Here is a 19,647-nt window from a genome sequence, read left to right on the forward strand (position 1 = left end):
TTATCTTCTGACTCATAAAATTCTTGAATTCCCCTAAGAATTTCCTGTGTCTGACTGTAATTCTGTATCTTTGTAGTTTCACCTGGACTCCTTGAAGAAGTTGCTCTCTAAATTGCTGTTTTTGAGGTCACCAAACAGCATCTGAGGAGCCAGCTAGAGCCTGACTCCTGCTTTTTGGAATATTGTTCTGTGCTAGCACTTCACCTCTTAAAATTTTTATCAAAAATTTTGTTTTTTTAAACTCTTCCTTTCCTGACAGTATTTCCCCTTGCTGCTCATGCCCTCTCCAGGTGTTCACTTCAGAATATTTCTGTCCAATTCCAAAAATGCACCCCGGTGGCTCAAAGTGCAGCCTGCATGCCACCCCATCAGGTTTCAATCACTTTGCTGCTTTAAAAGCAGAAAAGCTGAGGTTATGGGTATATTGGACCATTTAGCAGTTGATGAGAAGTGCCTTTGTATATCCCTTCTCTGTCTTTTTTTAGTCCTTTCTGAGGAGGGTGAGAGCCAGGTTAGGCTGGAGCCCTGGTGTGTACTTCTTTGAAGGGTTTAGTGGATTGAAGGTGATGCTTTGGCATGTGAGCTCCAGAAATGTACCAAGTGATTGTAGTGCCAACTCGCCTGTCGCACAGGGACTCCGCCTGCCTTCGCTGCCCTCTCGGCGCAGAATGACGGCCCTTCCCTGCCCTGGGTCACTGGTGCTCCGCGGCACCTCTGGAAGGCTTTGAAGGAGGAAACAGACGGCGGAATGACACCCTGCCTGTCTTCCAAAAGGCTGGGGTGAAAAAGTGGAAAAGAGTCTGATCACCGCTTGCGGTGTCGGTGTCTTGTCTCCTCTCCCGGGTCACGGTGAGCTCCCGGATGGGTTCCCCGAAACACGGCTGTACGTCCTCTGGCACGTGTGTCTGTCTGTCTGTCTGTCCTGGAGGTTGCTTCCCCCGAGCACATTTGCTCATGGAATCGGCAGGTGGAGACAAGAACAAGGCCATGCACTGCGCCGCCTCTCCCGCGCTCCCGCCGCCCGGGGGGGCGGCCCGGCACAGGAGCTTCTCCCGCACAGCCCGCCGTGCCTTTCCCGACCCCCGGTGGCCTCCCGGCGCCAGGGGAAAGGGAGAACGGTGGGGAGGAGTACACGTCCTGTGTGATGGTCCGTGCCCAGCAGTGGAGCTGGGGTGCCAGCACCACCGGGGCTCTGAGGCATCACCAAGGTCCAGAGGAGAAAGCGCAGGGAAATACGAATACAAAGCAGCCTTCAGCGTTAGAGAACAGCCATAGCTGATGATGTGAATGGCAGCTACTACAGCTAGCCTCGTCCTGTGGGAAGCACCATGTAATGGAGATAAATCCCCATGAGTACAGAGAGTTTTCCTTGAGATACCTGAATGCCTCTATGAGAGGACTTAATACCCACTCACAGAAGGTAGGGACCCACAAGGATCACTGAGTCCAACCCAAGTGAAGGGCCTGTACAGGGATCACACCTGCAACGTTGGTGTTATTATCACCATGCTCTAACCAACTGAGCTAATCTCAGGTCTTAGCATCTTGCCTGTCTCCAGTTTTCTCCTGCATATTGGCCCACTTCCTTTGGCTGATTCTCTCTCAATCTTATTTCTCCTCTCACTTATTGCATCAGGTTTCTTTTCCAAGCAAATTATTCCTTTTTACTTACGTCTTTACCTACAGTAGCATAAAACAAAACAAGACCCTGAAGTGAGTTTGATGTTTACAAACCAATATTATTTGTCTGCAAAAGCATGTAGGGAGTGTAATTGACTTCCACTGTGACTACACATACTGTGCCTCATTACAAATGATTGTAGCTTACCTTGAAAGTGACTTCCACGTCTTGAACACTTTCTGTATGGTACATTTGTTTTGTTTATATATTTGAGTAAAAAATATAATAGAAGAATGATCCAGAAGAAAAAGAAGACATCAAAGGTGCGGTCATGGAAGAAATAGCACAGGCACAGAAGCAAGTAACAGACCAGTGCTGAGCTGTTGTCTGCAGCAGCCATGTTCATGTTAGCACTTGCTCAGTCTTTGGGAGATTTCAGAGGCAAGCTGAGCTTCGCCCAGGAGAGCATTAAAGGAGAACAGCTCCTCATGAGATTGGTTTTAAGTAGTTTGCTGTTTATGTCCATGAACTGTGTCACTGATTACATCATATGGCTGTGAAAAGGTTTCCTTTGAAAACCTTCTTGAAAGAAAAGGTAGATTTTAGGAGAAATGGCATGCTTTGCTTTAGAAACTGTAACAGAAAGCAAAACAGAAGGTGAACATTACAATCAGAAATACGAACTTTTCCAATTTAGTGGTTTTCAGAAGTTTTCAAAGTAAAAAGTTTTCCACGGAGAACTTAAAGGAGTGTATGTGAGTGCATGTGCACATGTATATTGTTTTTGTCAGAGTTTGCTGTGAAGAAGGGTCTTTATTTTCTAATCAGCATTATTACCCACCTCCTTTTGTTTGCATAAGAAGTTGTTAAGAATATTTAAACCTCCTTCCAAACCAGCACTAAGTCCAAAGAATCTAACCCCTCAAATAATTCCTTTTTTTTTTCTTCTTTTAGGATTTTATGCTGTGCCTGTAGCTTTTGCATCCTTTTATGCATGACAGCATAATGTTGAACTCTGGATTGTAGAGACAAATTCTTAAGCAGAGGGTAATGTAAAGTTACCCTGAGTACCAAGTCCAGGGTGGCAGAAATACCTCAGAAGTCTTTTCATGAAGCTGAAAGGAGTAGATCTTGCACTTCCCATGTGAAGGAGGAATTCAGGACTAGGTTCCTTGCAGGGCTTGATCAGCCTGTAGTTCATGATGGGATGTTCCTGCACTGGGATAAAAATCCTGCTTTAGAAATGTATCTATTTTAAAGACTAGCTTAGTGGATAAGGTGTAATATTAGGCAAAGAGGAGAGTTTTGCTCTCCACCACTTCATGGGAGCATGGAAAGGAGCCATACTGCACCTCTCCATAATCTCCTCCTTCAGTGTCTTGTCCTGTGGCCAAATGACCCTTACAGCAGATGAGTGATTTGAGGCTCTGTCTTCACTCTTCTTTCAGTGCTCTGTTCTGTCAACCTTTGGCAGACATTGCCATCAGCTAATTGCCCCAGTTTTTACCCAAATCCTGGCAAAAGCTTTCCTTGATGGCCAAGAAAATTATGTCCATTCTTAGTTATTTGCGACCAAGTTCCCTTACCAAGACAGCTTATTCAATATCTAAAGTAAACAGAAGAAAGGGGGTCTTTGTATTTCTTTTCTTTTTGCTTGTGTGTTTGGTTGGTTGGTTTTTTAATCAGTGTAATAACTCTTTCCCTTGTTTCAGAACTTTACAGCAGTAATGAGAACCTACTTGTCCAGCTTAAATGAAGAGGATGCTTGTGTGCTCCAGTGCAGTCTGGAGGCACTGTGGAAGGAGGTGCAGTGGAAGGAATATAACTGCAAAAAAGGAAGACAGTACAGACTTTTTTTTTTTTTTTAATGTAGTTAAAATTAATTCAGTCAGAATTCCACCTCTGCAGTTTCAGTTTAAGTGTGCAACTGAGTTCTGGCTGTTCTTTACAAACTTTATTTCCCAGACATGCATAACAATACTGAAAGGAAATTCTTTCAACAAACAACTTGTGGATGTTCATTACTTGAAACACTCCATGACAAATTTTTCAAATATGTACTTCATCTGTGACTGCTGTTCATTTCAGTGCCAGATGATGATTATTACAAGGTTGCATTTGCTGGGTTTTTTTTAACTTTCTCTGTGAACATACTGCATTAGGATTTCAGTTTTGTCAAATCACTTCCATCGTAAGGCCTGCCAGTTCTACTGCTATCCTGATTTACTCATCCTGTATGAAATCTTTAGCTATTTTAGTGAGTTGCACACTTAACTCATAGGTATACCAATTGCATGATATTTTGCAATATATACATTTGTTTTACCAATGCTGCTTTTGGAAGGAAAACAAAAACATCTATTCAAAGTTGAATGCTTTGGACTGAGGTTATTAGGTCAACAGTAAATTTTAAAAACTATTTGAGACATTTCTGGATGGCATTTTAAAATTATAGCTTAAGGTTACACTGCTTCACACAGTTCTGTTTGGCTCCTTTGATGCTGAAGATCTACAGCTGACTTATGTGTAAGATATATTTTTTAAAACATTAGCTATGATTTAAAGTAACAAGAGACACTGTTCAGATGAGGGGAGAAATCCATCCTTTGGGAGGAAGTGAGTTAGGTTCAGTAGTTGTGTTGAACCTGAACCAAGAAAGAAACCAGTAGTAACTCGATCTTTTTAAGAAGACTTGAGGAAGATCCCAGCCCCTGCCTACCTGTAGATTTTAGCAGCAGCCTGTACATTCAAGATGTCAGGAGTACTGCAGAGGAAGGCTCTGAAAGAGCAGGCTTGTATTGATCAGTATTTTAGAACACAGTGAAAGCACTAAGGAAGCAGTTAGGGCAAGAGCAATATTGTGATACAGTTATTAATTGCTAAAAAGAGTAGGCCCCTTGCTTTTGTTGCTCAAGAGACATCAGGGGCACTCTTGTTCTGAAAAATTCAGATGTCAAATGAAATCGTAGATGCAAAGTTTCAGATCTCCCTTAACAATCATTTTAAACAAATATAACCTTATCCCACTTACAAAGAAATAAATCTGGATTGCATATGCTGTTTCATGGTAAGTTGTTTTGATGCTCAGAGTGCTGTAGTGGAAGAAAATAAATATCACCTTTATTCATGACTTTCACTTTTTTATTTCCCCAGTGAGAAACATCATAAAGGAAAAAACAGATGACGATTGTCTCATAAAAGCTGCTGTTAGAAGTTCAGTTGTTTTGAAACATTCCCTTCCCACACTGTTCTGCCAGAGTGGTATTTGCCTGCTGCAGTAGCCCAACTTTGCTGTTAGAAATAAGCCCTCTTTTTACTTTTTCTTCCAAAATTAAGCTTCATTTTGTCTTTGTGTTGTCTACTTCCCCCCCGACCACAGCCTAGCTCTTTTGGCATGTTCTACTGAAAAACAGTACCACGTTGTCCTTCTTATATCTGAATGGTGCTGGAAAGGAACAGCCTTTTTTTTCTGTGTGAAATACATATCTAATGTAAAGCTGTTCACTAGTGAACAAGAATGTTTCAGTGGACAAGAATGTTTCAGTGACCAATTCTGTTTCTAGCTACATTTGGGTAAATTAGATGAACCTCCACATAAAGCAGTGTTACCTGATGGTAAAACAATTGTAAGTAAGAATATTCATTATTCGTTCATCATCATGGAGATATTATGAAAAATAACCCAGAGTGTTCTGTGTTAGCCAGAAAAGTCCTCTATATCTGCAGAGGCATGCTACATAATAGCAAAATGTCACTTTGTAGTTCTACATTAAACTTTTATGTGAGAAGTTACAGCTGTGAATGCCTGTGTCTTTCAGATTCTGTTTCAATAAACCTTTGAGAGAGAAAAAGTGAAGGCCCTTCAGCTTTACAGCAGTTTCAAAGCAGAAGCTTTATTACCTTTTTTTTTAATCCTAATACGCTTTATGTTTTTAAACAGACATAGCTTCTCAGTGAAGATAAATGATGAGACTCTACCTTAAAAAGCCTTTGGGTTTTCTTTAATCTGCATTAGGTTAAAAGGGAATCAGAATTCTAAAAATATGGCACATCAGAGCAACAAGGTATTTTTCAGGTCAAGGTCCTCTTTTCCATCTGGTGCCATTTGGTAGTTCTAACATCTTCCATCTTCCCCTACTTCTCCATCTGTAAATAACTCACTGAAGTAAATGCTTGGAATAATTACAGCAAAGAATGATAAAATGCAGATTGGAGTTAATCTCTTTGGGATCTAAAATGAAAAACATAATTACAAACATTGCAGTTATTGAAAAACTGCAGTGGTCTCCAGTCGGCAGGTGTATGAAGTGGGAATAATGTCAGAGCATTACATGTTTTGGGATTACAATTGTGCTGTTCAAAAAAATGCCAAAAGGCATATTAGATCAGGAGAGGGGAAAAAATAGCCTAGCAGGGTTGATTTTCAGAAGTAGCCTGTCGTTTTACTTCTGCAAATAATTATAGACTCATATTTTAACAATCAGATATCTAAGTACTTGCATCCATCTATTAGGAAGTTGGAGATCTAACTAGAACAAAGTGTATGCAAACATGCAAAACTGGAAGGAGGTTTGAGATGCTTCTAAAATTGATTAATCAGTCAGCTTCTGGACTGCTTTCCAAAAGCTTATGGGAACAAAATGTCTTTCTTTTTTTTCTGTGTGGTCAGTATTGCCCCAAGAAAGAGTCCTGGAATAGCCTATGAGAGAAAGTGCTTTAGAACTTCCTGGGTTAATGGTGAAAGAAACAATCTACTTCTGTCGGATTTCATATCTCTACCAGGAATGCACAAAATGGGCTGGACTATGGGCACACCATTTGCTGTCACTGTGTTCCTTTGGCATTACAAATACTTTGTCATCTCAATTTGAGAAGGAGACAAACTCTTCAGTTTGTCATCTGTCTGGGACTGCTGTGTGCTGGCTGCCTGTGTTGTCCTGATACCCACCTTGTGCCAGTTGCTTGTATAGTGCCCACCAGAGAGGGCTCATTAGTAATATTGATTCAATCACATACCTAGAATAGGAAGTCTGAGAGTGAGAAAGAAGGTGCCTCTTTTGAATGATTTGAAACCCTCTGCCCATGGTGGCAAAAGGAGCATCTGGCACTGGTTACCATACCCAACATTTTGCTTCCTACCTGTTCTTCTGTGTTGCTGCCCAAGGCAGTACCAGGTAAGAAAGCATTCTTGGATGGAGAGGATAAACCACTGTCCCCTCTTTGCCAGAATAGGGACCATTATGAAAAACAAAAGATTTGGTTTTGATGAGGGGGTGTGGAGTGAATTTTAGAAATGTTGTGCAGGTTTTAAAAAATATTCTAATATTTGTCCTAATATTTTCTAAATATATTTGTCCTAGAATGAGGAAGAATGAGACATGACTCAGTATGTGTAACACCCAGCAGCATAAGATCCTTTCTATTACTCATGCAGGATGGAGCAGAAAAGATCTGTCAGGAATGTTCCGTTTACACATATTTTTCACTTGTACTTGACAGAAGAAAGTTTCATTGCTTTATTTAGTGTATTTTAGGTCCAAGAAAGGATAATTGCTATCTATCTGAAAAATTATTCATCTCTTATTAACTTGCTTATTAACTTACCAGAAACTGACCTTTAGGACATACCAACCTGAGTCCCATGCAAAAGGTTGTCGGAGTGAGCACAAACATAAGAGATTCTTATCGTAAAGCCTGTTTATATTGCCAGTGTGGTGCAAAGTGGTTGTGAATCTAAGAATGAGCCCGTTTTAGATGTCTAGAATGCAATAAAAATTGCTGGCCATTGCTGTGTCATACTGTCCCTCAAAGTAAACTTTAGTTTCAGGGATAAATGTATTCACAAATCTTAAGTGCTGTTCACACACACGAAAGTGCAAATGCCGTTTGAAGTTGTTCACTCAGCTGGGAAACTCCCCCCCACCCTCATCCTGTCTCTTGCAATTACCCTTTGGCCTTTTCCTTCAGAGACTGTTTCTTCCTAGCTGGTATGTTTTATCATCCTTCAAAAGACAGCAACCCAGTTCCTGCTGACCATTAGATGTGGTGAACTAGACCTGACAGAAAGCCATCACTCAGAGAGGGTTGATTCTTAGAATCATGGTTTGCAATAGGTCTCCTCCAGCGTCCAGCCTCTGCAGTGCTAGGGGCTACTGTCTCTCTGCTTAGCAGAAGCAGAGGAGATCCAAAGTGGTCTTCTTTCCCTCCCTCCCCCTCACCATTCCCTACGGGAGGATGTGCTTTACAAGTAACCAGATAGCTTTCAAAATAGACTGAAGCTTTAATGCACAGCTAAGGGCAGTCTAAAATGTAGAGGGAGCCAACCATTTTGCATCCCTACAGCTGGGAGGATGTAGGAGCACAGGAAGGGGAGCAGAGGCTGGAGCCAGGGTGGCAGAAGAAGTGGCTTGGCACTTGCAAAAAGGGAAGCCGCTGCTGTGTCATTTATCACTTATAAAGACAGATCATATGAAGGGTCCACAAGGTTCTGGTTGGCCTTCTATGTCACTAGCAGTTGGCTGATATGCAGGCAAGAAGACTGATACTGCTACAGCTTTTTCCTGGCAGCTTTTGAAGTAGACAAAATGGCAAGAGAAGGCTTAGCAAACTATCAGATGGGTTTTCCACTCTTAACACAGGAGAGGAAATGAGACAGCAAAGAGGGATTGATTTTCCTGGTCAGTTTGGCTCATCCACTCAATGAGCAATTCACTCGTCTTCCTTTGAAGGTCAAGAGAGTGACAGTGTGTCTCACTGTGCCCTTCAGGACCTTTTCTGTTCCAAGGTTTGCTCAGTTTTCTGTCTACCCTAATGGAGTTTGTCCCAGGAATGCTGGTGCCTGGGTCACTGTGTTACTCAAGAAGAGATGACTTGATGGAGAGTTAAAATTCCAGACTGTGGAGGCACAGTCTGTTTCCTATTCCCTCTCTTGGAGACCATATGTTGCATTGGTGAAGCCTGTGGAACATGTGTCACATGTAGCATGAACTGACAGCCTAATCTGAAGTCACTCCAGTTGGGTACAAAGACTCCTATAGGAGAAGCTTGCCTGTTTGTATTGGTTTCAGATGACTTCAGTTTTTAAAAGTGCATGGAGTGCATCTAAAGTAAATAATTTTTCTGTGGTGAATGGGAAGAGCAAAAGGAGAAATCTGGAGAAAGAAGAATGGATGGTCTTTCTTAATGCCAAAGTTGACATAAATACGTCTCCTCCAAAGCCTTCTCACAAGATGACTTTCTCAGCAAGACACAGATTGCTTCAATCTCTTTGTAGCAGTCTTTGAAGCTTCCCCCTTATTGCTGTTATGGAGGAGGCAGGGTTGTCTTTGAGAATTTCTGCAGCCCTGAAATGTGCCTCCTCCAAAGGCTTTCACGTGATCAGATAGTTGGTTGCTCCAAACAGCTCCCTCTTTGGAACTTCTCTGCCATCACACAAGGGTGAACTGGTATGTCTGTTTTGCAAAATTATTAAATTAAGAAAACTAAAAAGGCTTCATTAAAAATATTCTGACTGGCTCTATGTAAGGCTTCAATTTTCATTAGACAGTGGCTCAGCTAAGAAGATGATGAATGTAGTTGGAAAGGAGCCACCAATTAGGAGACATCAATTTTTCTGTCAACAGGATAACCCCTTTTACAAAACTTGTCATATGTTTACTTCTTTTCTGTTTGTGAAGGTAGTTGTTTGGCAGCAATATTTTGCATGAGGAGAAGAATTTATAAATTGGGTTTTTTTATGGTTGTCATTGCTGTTATTGTTTTGATTTCCTGTCTTGTAGGATATTTTCCTTGTTCAGGGTTCTTGCTCCTCAGTCTGTCTGCTGTCTGTAATTCTATTTTTAATATTTGAAGGGGGGATGACTACTTATTTCTGCAGTGAGTTCTGGGGTAGAAACTCTTGTGATGGCAGTAGGCCCCTTGGGAGCATAGGACTTGGGGATTGTGATGTCTTCAGGTAGCTTAGGAATGCCACTGTGTGTGTGTTCCCAAAAGGAAAAGAAATGCATTTCTGAGCATTTATTTGTTAAAAAAATTACATTTGTTATGCTTATATCCTAGTAAATGTTCTTCCATATTCAATAATTTAAGATACAACTGAAGACATATGGATTTTTTTCCAATTTGCATCTTTTCTTTGTGCACATTCAGAAAACTTGATAGCTTCCATATCTCCTTTTTACTGTATAGGAAATTTTATTCACTTTTCTTATGGGAAGCTGTATATATCCTGTATTCATCTGCATGCAGTGATTTGCAGCTTCTGCTGTGTTTCTTAATAGCTTATTGCAAGTCATTTTATGAAATCACTAGTAGCAAATGCTTAACAGATATTAGAATTAAAAACAAGGAAGGTCTGTATTCTTAGGCATATGTGTAACACGTGGAGAGACCAAGAACTGCCTGTGTATATTCTGTTTGGCAAGAGACTGAATGAGAAGAACAGGTAGCTGGTGAGATTTCAGATGGGCACTGGTAGATGTTGACATGACCTTAAAGCCTGTCAGGTTCTTATGTGAGAACCCTGCTTCAGGAAACAGAGCATTATGATGGTTTTTGAGGGGTGACTGAAAAGTTACAGCTGTGTAATGGGTTGGTTTTTACCTGTGTTGTGGAGAGGGGGAGACTTTACATGGAATCGTTAGAGCATGGAAGGTCATTATTTAGGTAAGTGGCTATTACTGAGTAGGTCAGGTATATACCTCCTCATCATCTGGTGTCAGGTCATGCAGCTCAGTGCTCAAGTAGCAGCTGCATTGAACATGTGCATTAGTGAGTGCAATTGTTTTGTCCTGGATGTGGACTACATGCAGTCCATCCACTAGTGTCTGATATAGGCATAGGTATGATTCCAGTTGTCCATGTCTGATCTGAAGCACTCATTACTGTTCTAAAACGAGACACAATAGTAGTCATCTCACTGCCTCTAATGTGTGATGTGTCAGTGTCTGAGCACATCTTTACGCTTTTGCCTTGGTGAAGGCAAAGGTTAAGGCAGGTTTTGGGGCTCTAAACTGCAATTTCCCAACTCTTTTTTGAAAGTACCTTTAGACTGCAAAAGCAAAAGCACCTGTGTTTTGTTAGATCTTGCTGTTTATCTTCATGGTGGAATTTGTGCTTTATTTAAACTGATGGTGAGGCTGAATCTGGCTTACCTGAGCAATCACCTTTGTTTCTGAGCTAAAATGCTACCACTGCTTTTGGTGGAGTGCAGGAATCCCTGTGGAGATGGAAGATGGGCAGCTAGTGGCAGCTTAGTTCTTTCCTGTAAACAACTTTGTATTTAGGGGGTAAGGTGTTTTTCCAAAGTGCCTAAGTGATCTAGGATAAAAAAATCTCCATTTTATTTATTTCCAGGCTCTGGAGCGAGATAAACATTTTTTCAAAGTGTAATTCTATCCTGCTTTTTACAATGCTATCTGCCACAAAGACACCCTCTTTTCTCACCTATCTTGTTCCTCTTTTCCAGGTTGGCCTTCCTTTTATGATGTGATCAGTCCCGATGCAATTACTTTCAATGATGATTTCTCCTATGGGATGCATCGGATTGAAATATCCTGCAGTCAGGTTAGTTTATAGCACACACAGACCATTCTGATGGCAAAGGCTGCAAAAACCATTACAGCGTGCTGTACTTTCCTTGAGATTTGCAAACCTTTCAGTGCTATTAAATAGTAACCATTGTGAGAGGGCACAATGTGTCGTAGGTATAACAGCTGAGTGGAACGAGCTGAAGACACAAAGGGCTCGTTGGAATGCACATTGTTCTCTCATGTGAGATTTAACAGAGCAGATGTAAATGGTTGGACTCAGTGCTGAGTTTACAAAAATAGTCTTCCTGAAGAGAGTCCCTTCAAAGGAGCCTGAGCCTGGCTGACTGATTCCACACGTGAGTAGTTGAGAGAAGTTGAAAGCAATGGAGCGACTGTCTGTGTGCTGATTCCATCACTCTACATTACTGTGCAGCCGTGCTAACTCATTCCCAACACTCATTCCCAGCGCAGTCCTAATGGCTGCTTCAAACAATCCCATCTGCCGGAATAATGAAGTCAGTAGTCATTCAAAAGATGCCCAAATTTTCCGTTATCTGTCTCGTTCTACATTCTCTCATCCTTTGTACTGCCCTCCTTTCTATGAAGGGAATGGTATAATCATTACCTAGCAAAGGAAAGAAGCTGCCACACTGGTGTCCAGCAGATGTACCCAGCAACTTGCAGTCCTCTAGCTCCACATGCTCAAACTTCTCCTGAGAGAAGCAGCAGCTTCATTTTGGCAATGATAATTTGCTGTTCTCCTTCCAGACAGTATTGTTGAGGGGGTGACTGATTTCATGCCTGACAATATGCATCCTTACTAGTCAGTCAGTCCTCATGTATAATGCTCAGAGTGAGTAAAGAAACTTCTCAAGAGTATCCATTACCTTCGGTCTGCATAGAGCATTTGGCCCAATATGTTAGTCAAATTAGTATGTCTGCTACTCTGTCATGTGCACTACATAATTCTGTAGTTTTTATGCTGATTATATGCATTAGAAGAACCAGTCAACACTTTACGGGAACATCCATTTCCCTAAATTCCCCAGCAAGGTAGCAGTGGGACAGCAGAATGGGAAGCTCATGCTTCACCAGTGGTTACTGGCATAACCAAAAATGCAATCCAGCCTCTTTAGCTCTGCTTAGTAGGCCTGAATAGTGCTAAAATCAGCTTACTGCCAACTGCTGAGCCTGTATCTGTTGACACACTTCAAGAGATGGCCACAGCTCCTGGAGAAGCCCAAGGCAGCGTGTGGTCTGGCCAAGGAATCTGGGAATGTCACTTACCTGCTGCCAAACAAAATAGTGTTAGCAGAACCTGAGACCAGCAGTATTAGCAGGAGTCACATGCAGACACCATAAAATCAAAACAAAAGCAAAACCAAAACCTGAATTTGAAGGAAAAAATACGACCAAGGTTGCTATATAATCCAATAGCAACTTCCAGGCAGCTATTCCAACTTCCCAGGGCAGTAACCCCACAGATGATCAAGTCACACAGGAAAATCGCCTGGTGAGTGGTGAGCATCTTTGCAGCCAGTGCTCAGCACAATTAATACTGCTGCATCGTGTATGTATAATAAAACCATTTCCTCCCCTACTCTGAGCACCAGGAGTGTGAATCACACATGCAGCTGCAAAAAAAATGCAGTTTTACTGCAACCTGAAAAGCAGTGGGATTGATACGGCAGGCCTTGGTAGAAATGAAGGGAAATACCTTCTCCCACACTCCAAACGATATTAATGATGAAAAAGTAGTTGATTTTTCTTTAAAAGTCATTCCACCTGTCTGAGAGAATTAAAAATATCTCTTTTAATGTTCTCCGTTACAGAAAGCAAACACTGGGTGAAAAATCACTAAAATATTAATCAAATACATCCGTAGGATTATCCTAGAAATAATTTTCACTGTTTTTTTGAAACACATCACACTGAGTGTATTTAAAAAGTCAATGAGTAGTGAGTGTATTTAAAAAGTCAATGAGTAGCGACAGGCAGAAGTCAATACAAAGGCATTTGAGGAGTACCGTAAAACTGGTTCCATCTCTCTTTTTTAACTCCTTCCTGTTCAAGAGTCCCTTCCCGCATGGTCTCCCTAGCTGCTATTTGTGCCTGTACAAATCAGTATAATTCCATAGTCACAGAAGAACACCAGTAGCTTGGACTCTGCTACGGCAGCTGACTGTAGGCAGCTTTCCATGCCTCCCAGCAGCATATTACAACCAGGAGGCTTGGGACATCCAAGCATACTGACAGTTAGCAGTAACTCCTCTTTCTTGCTTCCAAGCACGTATTTCAAATGGTTTAACTGTTTCCCCATCCAAGTGCATTCTGGCCAATATATTTATGTACAAGGCTGCAACAGATGATTGTTTCTTTTTCAGAGGCTTTCCAGGCATGTATATATGTCCTAGAAAAATGGTCAGCACCTATTATGTGTGGGGAGGACAGTAAAATCAATTTGTCCTTTGTACTCTCAGCTGAGGGCCAGGTTTCTTATACTGTGATACGAAGGATTAAATTACATTTCTCTTTAGGGCAGATGAGTTATAGAATCCTCTCTACACAGAGAATTGCCACATAAATTCTTGGTTAGGAGTAATCTCCAAAGGTAACAAATTTTGCAGTAATCCAATCCTGGCGTGATTCTGCCATCACATGAAGGTGTAATGAGACCTCGGACTCTCACACAACTTCTCAGGTTTTGTGAGGAAAACCTTTTTGATAGATTGTCTTTATAGTCTGTATGTAAGTATATTACTCCTACAGACCATTTCTCTCTACAGTTTCTCTTGTTCTGTTTCTGTTCAGTAGAGAGGGAATGATTTATCTTTTGCTAAATGTTAGTCTGGAAAAGATCTGTTTAACACTTCCAGCCAGGAGGTTTTGAAGCATTCTTAGTTGAAATGAGATGATTTAATTAGGATGCTGAGCATTTTGAAAAGTACTCTCTCTGGGACACTTAATTTTTTTTTTTTTTTTTCCCAAGGTATGGAAAAGCTCTATAGTCAGGTGAAATGCCTCATTGTTAGATACCCCACTCTGAGAAAAAGCTCAAATTTTCATCCCACACTGTCTAGAAAAGGCCTTCAATATAAAGGAAAATGAAAAAAAAAAAAAAAGGCAATGGAGAATGGAGGAAATGGTAGCAAGACAGCAGTCTTCAAGGAACAAGACTTGAAGCTTTGTCTTCCCTAGGTCATGTTCAATTTTCCTTTACCTTTGCCTTACTTGCCATGTTTTATCTTCCTTCCTTACACAGCTGAGCAGCTGCTGCTTAACCCAGTCATCTGTGCCATTTTCCATTGCCTCTGGGAGCTGATACCATGGGCTAGAAGCCCTCAGTTGTTATTGGGGTCCTTGCAGGACAGCCATGGCTGTCTTAGTGACCCTTCTCCAGGAGCAGGGAGTCTGCACTGGAATGTGTCTGTATAGGTGGGACCAACAGGTGGGAACACTGAAGCTTCGTATGCTTACCTGTCCCGCTCCTGGAGGCAGTGAAGATTATTGTTTCAGCTGTCATTAAACACGAAGAGTTTCTGTCCCTCCTAGGTGGTATGAGAGCCTTCCCCAGCCTTTCAGTCTGTTGAGAGAGGTTAACCTGAAGGCAAGACTTCACCTGCTTCTACAGACACCCGTCCTGCTGCTTTGGTGAATTAAAGGCCGTTAACAGCAGGAGAACATTAGCAACACATTAACTGCAGGGTAGAGATTTGCCGTTGCTAATTCATTCACAGTTTGGAATAATCGCTATTGCCTCTATGTATTTGGAATACTATGAATTTATTAAATGTTAAGAATACTTTGCAGTCTTTCATTTTTGCAGTCCGACTGTGAGCCCATGAGCAGCTCTGTGATCTCAATTACATCATTCCAGTTCTCACTGAGATCAGCTATTGACTTGAAAGGCTGAGGCTCTTTGGTAAAGCAGCATGACTTTCCTGTTCAAGATAAATATTTCTCCAATGCAAGGTTTAATTTTTTTTATTTTTGTGGTAGGCTATAAAAATGAACTTGTGGAATTTAAGTGACTAATTACAAGAAGTTCTTATTACCCATTTAAGTTGTCAGCCATAATGTGCAGTGATAGTAATCTTAATTTTTGAGTAAGGTTCAACAGGATTAGCTTCTTCAAAATATTGTACTCTTCTGCAAAGCAAAGAACTGTTACCTTTCTTACAGACAGGAGCAGTAGTGTTCACCCTGGGTACCACTGCAAGTGTCTGGGTCTTATTCATACAGAGCAAAGGTAGTTTCATATTTCTTACAAAAAGCAGAGTTGAGCACCATATATAATTACTCCCAACTAAAGATTATTCATTTAGAAATATTGTACATATCTTCACTACAGGTCTTTTTCAGTCACCTGTCCCTATCTCCTATATACTACAGAAATTATTAGAGATGAGTAGGATGAGCTCCAATCCCCTCCAGGGGCAAGGAGCAGTGGAGCCCCAAGAAGGACCTTGATGCTCAGAAGAGTGCCAGGCTGTAGAAAGGAAAATAAAAAAAAAAACACTTGGAAGAATATCTTCACTGGTTTAGGTCCTCGCAAGGATCACCAGTGTTTTAATGTTTTTTTTCACCAAGGGGTGTAGCAGATGGGTACAGGCTGAGGAGAGCCCAGAGCTCAGGCTGTCCCTTTCTTCCACAGATATCCTTAACAGCTGGAGCCCCTGGTGGTCTAGTGGTAAAGGCGCCGCGCTATCACCGCGGAGACCCGGGTTCGATTCCCGGTCAGGGCCACTCCCGGGCAGGTGGGGCTCGTTAGCTCTTAAAGGCAACCCATCTACGTCCTAAGGACCTCGCTGCCACCGTCCAAGCTCGCTTGGCCCCGGCAGATGAACCTTAGGATTAAAGGGTGGGCTCAGTTCCGCGCACACTGTGTCTCACCTAAAAAATCCAATGCGCAGGCTGGAAGGTGGAAAGACCTTCCCCGGATCTTCGCTCGCGAAGACTGGCCATTATTATCCTTAACAGCAGTAAGTGAAACGTGGGCAGTGCTGCCCTCACCACCTTTTTTTAACTGAGCTCCTGCCATGAGATCATTCCAGAGACAGGCGGCTCCTCAGGGTTAGTGGTCCAGCCAAGCATACTCAGCAGCATGGCAGGAAACACCCAGGAAATTTGGGCTTGGAGTTCTTAGGCGCCTGTGTTATCTCAGATGATCATCTTCCTGGATCACTGTTACAGATAAATGTAGGTTGTAAATCACACTTGAAAGGGTGATGTAGGCACCAATGTGCTTCCTTGGAAGGGGCTGTTAGTCATTGCTTAATACCACAGTGATGCCATGGAGCTGCACAGAGACATGGTGATACTCTATTGTATTTTGTTTCAGTGTGGTGCTCACCTGGGGCATATTTTTGATGATGGACCTCGCCCAACTGGCAAACGGTACTGCACAAACTCTGCTTCATTATCTTTCAAGCCAGCAGACAAGAGCAACGCTGGAGAAGGCAGTGGTAATGCCAGTCCTGCCCAAACAGGCAAAGCTGAGCTGTAGGACAAAGCAAAGCCTGCAGAAAACTGCGCTGATTCCACAAGGAATGTTTTTTAAGTTGCCTGCTCTCTTATATCCTAAGAATGTTCAAATGTATGAAAGCATTTTGCACCATCCTTCTTCTTCCTCACTTTTTCAGAACTGAGGCCTTGCCTGCCAGTGCATTTACTATATAACTGCATTGAAAAATGTGTTTACTGAGTCCACAGGTTTTCTTTTCCTTTGTTTTCTTTGAAATTTCTTTGGGGAATCTTTAAATTGAGAGGCTTTGACGTCATTAGTTATTAGTTTCTTCTTAATGCTGTGTTACTCAAGGTTTGAGCACTATTCGTTTATGTGTGGGAGATGGGACTTAACGTTTATCTCCAGTCTATAGGAAACTTCTGGGTATAAGAAAATCCTGAATTCCTAGTGTATCTCTGCCTTGTTCTGACTTGTGAGGCATGCAGCCTTTGGTCGTATGTATTCAGCCATCTCCCAGCATCAGCCACACCCTGCAAAAACTTGTAGTTATGGCTGTTCCTTCCCAACTGAGAGGGGTGAATGAGATGTTAAGACCATCCTTTGGCTAATTTACTGCCAAAATTTCAAGGGTGTGGTTGAGAGGATGTAAACATTGTCTCAGCATCTGTGTTTCCCCTTTGTTTGGTATTTAAATGAAGGTTTTAACTGGTAAGGCTCACTTTTGCAGGGTACTAATGAGGCTTTGTCTGTTTGTGAGGCCTGTTCAACAAGTGTAAAGCAAATCTGAATTAAAGCTGAAAGCTGCAGGGGGTAATTATATGGACAACTGCAGAAATAAACTTGCAAAGTGAAGTAGATGAGGGAGGACAGTAGGCTCTTTACCGTGTCTATTTCTACAAGTATTCAAAAACAAGACAGAGTGCTAGAAGGGAGTTTAGGAATGAATGCAGTAGAAAGAGGGAGACCCTCCAGGAGTATCCAGTTTTAAAGATTATCTGATCTGGATGCATACTGTCTTCAAGACCCCAGCCTTTAATTTGTGCAGTTGTGGCATAGGACGTGAGTGATGGGGTTGGTGTAAGAAATGAATTTGAAAAAAGCCTGTAAGAGCTCCATAAATTTTCACGTAGAAAAATTTGCTGTCCTGTACCTTGTTTTTCTCATCTGCTTTTAGATTTTTGTCAATTATAGTTTGTCTAAAAATCTGCATAATACTGTTCTTTAAGCTATATTACACAATATTTGCTAACACCACTTTGCCTTTAAACGTTGAGAGACTTAATATGGTATTTACTTTTATTAGCAAACTTTGTGACTAACATGTTTGGATCCAATTTTATTTCCAGAAGGAACAAAGCAACCACTGATTTTTATGGAAGCAGGATTGAGGTTTTTATGTCGGGGATAATAAACATATTATCTAAAGTGCAAACATCCTTCAGTTAAAATATAGCTACTGTGAAAGCATATGGAATGTTCAGAACTGCCTTTTGTTTTAGCAACATAGGAAAGACATGAAAAAAACCATACAGTACCTTAACATTAAATAGATGCAAATAAGGATGATAAATATTTACAGCAGAAACACTTGGGTTTGCGGTAGGGAGCACCTACTCAAATGAGTGTTTCCCCAGATGTCATGCAAGGAATTGCTCATTGGCTGCAGGAAAGGTTGTGCAGTTTGACCTTTGGTGTTACAAGGCGGTCGAATTTCTTCTAGTCTCATTGTTTTTTAGCAATGAGGACTGCTTTTATTCCTTGTTTTTATTTAAAGAAAAGCAGTTTTTCTCTACCACATTTTCTGACCTAAACATAAAAAAGGCAGCATCTATAAAAATGTGGTACATAAATGTAGTTTAATTCCAGATTGCCATTCGATTTAAGTGTTATCAAATTTCAGTATACTCCTACCTTATGTTAAAGAAATATATTACTTAAACTTCAGAACAAAATAATGTATGCTGTCCTACAGGAGATTTATTTTTGCAGGATATGGAATGCAATGAAATGAGTCAATATGGTGAGGTGTATGTGATCTCTGGGAGTTAGATCATTTAGTATAGAAAATGCATTGTTCTCATGCACAAATTATACCACAGTGCAATGCAAGGTAAGACAGATTTTCTTTTATTGCTCTTAGAAGATGCTAGTAAGGGCTAGCATTGAACCCTCCAAATTTGGTTCAGTCTGGTGATGATCGTGACAGAGAAACTTGGGAGCTGAGCACAATGTATAGAATAAGAGAATATTTCTGTATGTTTAAATTTTGCACTGTCTAGATGCTTATAAAAACTGAATGCAAACTGTGTAGAAAGAACAAACTATATTTTCTGATATCTCTATTTTACTCAGATGTTTAAATAATATACCTTAGAAATCATGTAAGTCACACATGTTATTTATATACTATATATATATAAAATTGCACATGTTTTTTATATATATATATGTACACACACATATATTATTCAAGTATAATTTTAGCCTTCTGTACCTTTTTAATAACTAAAACCTTTCCTTAAGAGGGTTCAATACTTTTAAGAAATCAAATATACATTTTTCAAATTAAAATTTGTTTTCATATATTTGTTGTACACAAATATAAAATAAATTTCTTTATAAATAATTCTGGTTTGCTTCCTTATTTTTCTGGGTTTATGTCGGGTTTTTGCACCCCTAGCCTGCAGCATGTCTTAGGGAACTGCGTTTACTTTGCTCAACTTTGCAGCAGTTTTAACCACTTGCGAGAGATGCAGTGTGGGACGTGGTGAGTTGCAGGCGGCACGTTGTAGAAGCCCTACAGTGCCCAGATTCAGTCTGAAGTGGAGAAATTTAGCTAGAAAGTTGGTTTCTGCCAAAGTTTCATCTCCAAGGATGCGGGTTCAGAATACTGCACAGGCAGAAAGTTAAGCCTACTCAGTAAATCAGCCCTGCAGTGGATTTTAAAAGGGGGAGGGGCAAAGGTTGCAGGCTGTTTTTAAACCAGCTTCCGTGTTTGTGTTTGTGGGAACTAGAGAGTTACACCAAAA

At 41.0% G+C, this 19,647-nt stretch overlaps 1 protein-coding gene across 2 annotated transcripts in view; it reads left to right on the plus strand.

The window, feature by feature from the left end:
- The window catches only part of MSRB3 (methionine sulfoxide reductase B3), an 84,681-nt gene extending 65,499 nt beyond the window's left edge, over positions 1 to 19,182 (plus strand). For both annotated transcript variants that reach the window (XM_050325368.1, XM_050325369.1), the window contains 2 exons: positions 11,088 to 11,185; positions 16,493 to 19,182. In XM_050325368.1, the coding sequence (XP_050181325.1) occupies positions 11,088 to 11,185; positions 16,493 to 16,657 (263 nt within the window). In that variant the 3' untranslated portion in view covers positions 16,658 to 19,182. The remainder of the gene's footprint in view (positions 1 to 11,087; positions 11,186 to 16,492) is intronic.
- Positions 19,183 to 19,647: the final 465 nt, after the last annotated feature.

Source organism: Myiozetetes cayanensis, unplaced genomic scaffold, assembly GCF_022539395.1.
Source record: "Myiozetetes cayanensis isolate MyiCay16 unplaced genomic scaffold, myiCay2020 scf3, whole genome shotgun sequence".
NCBI lineage: Eukaryota > Metazoa > Chordata > Aves > Passeriformes > Tyrannidae > Myiozetetes > Myiozetetes cayanensis.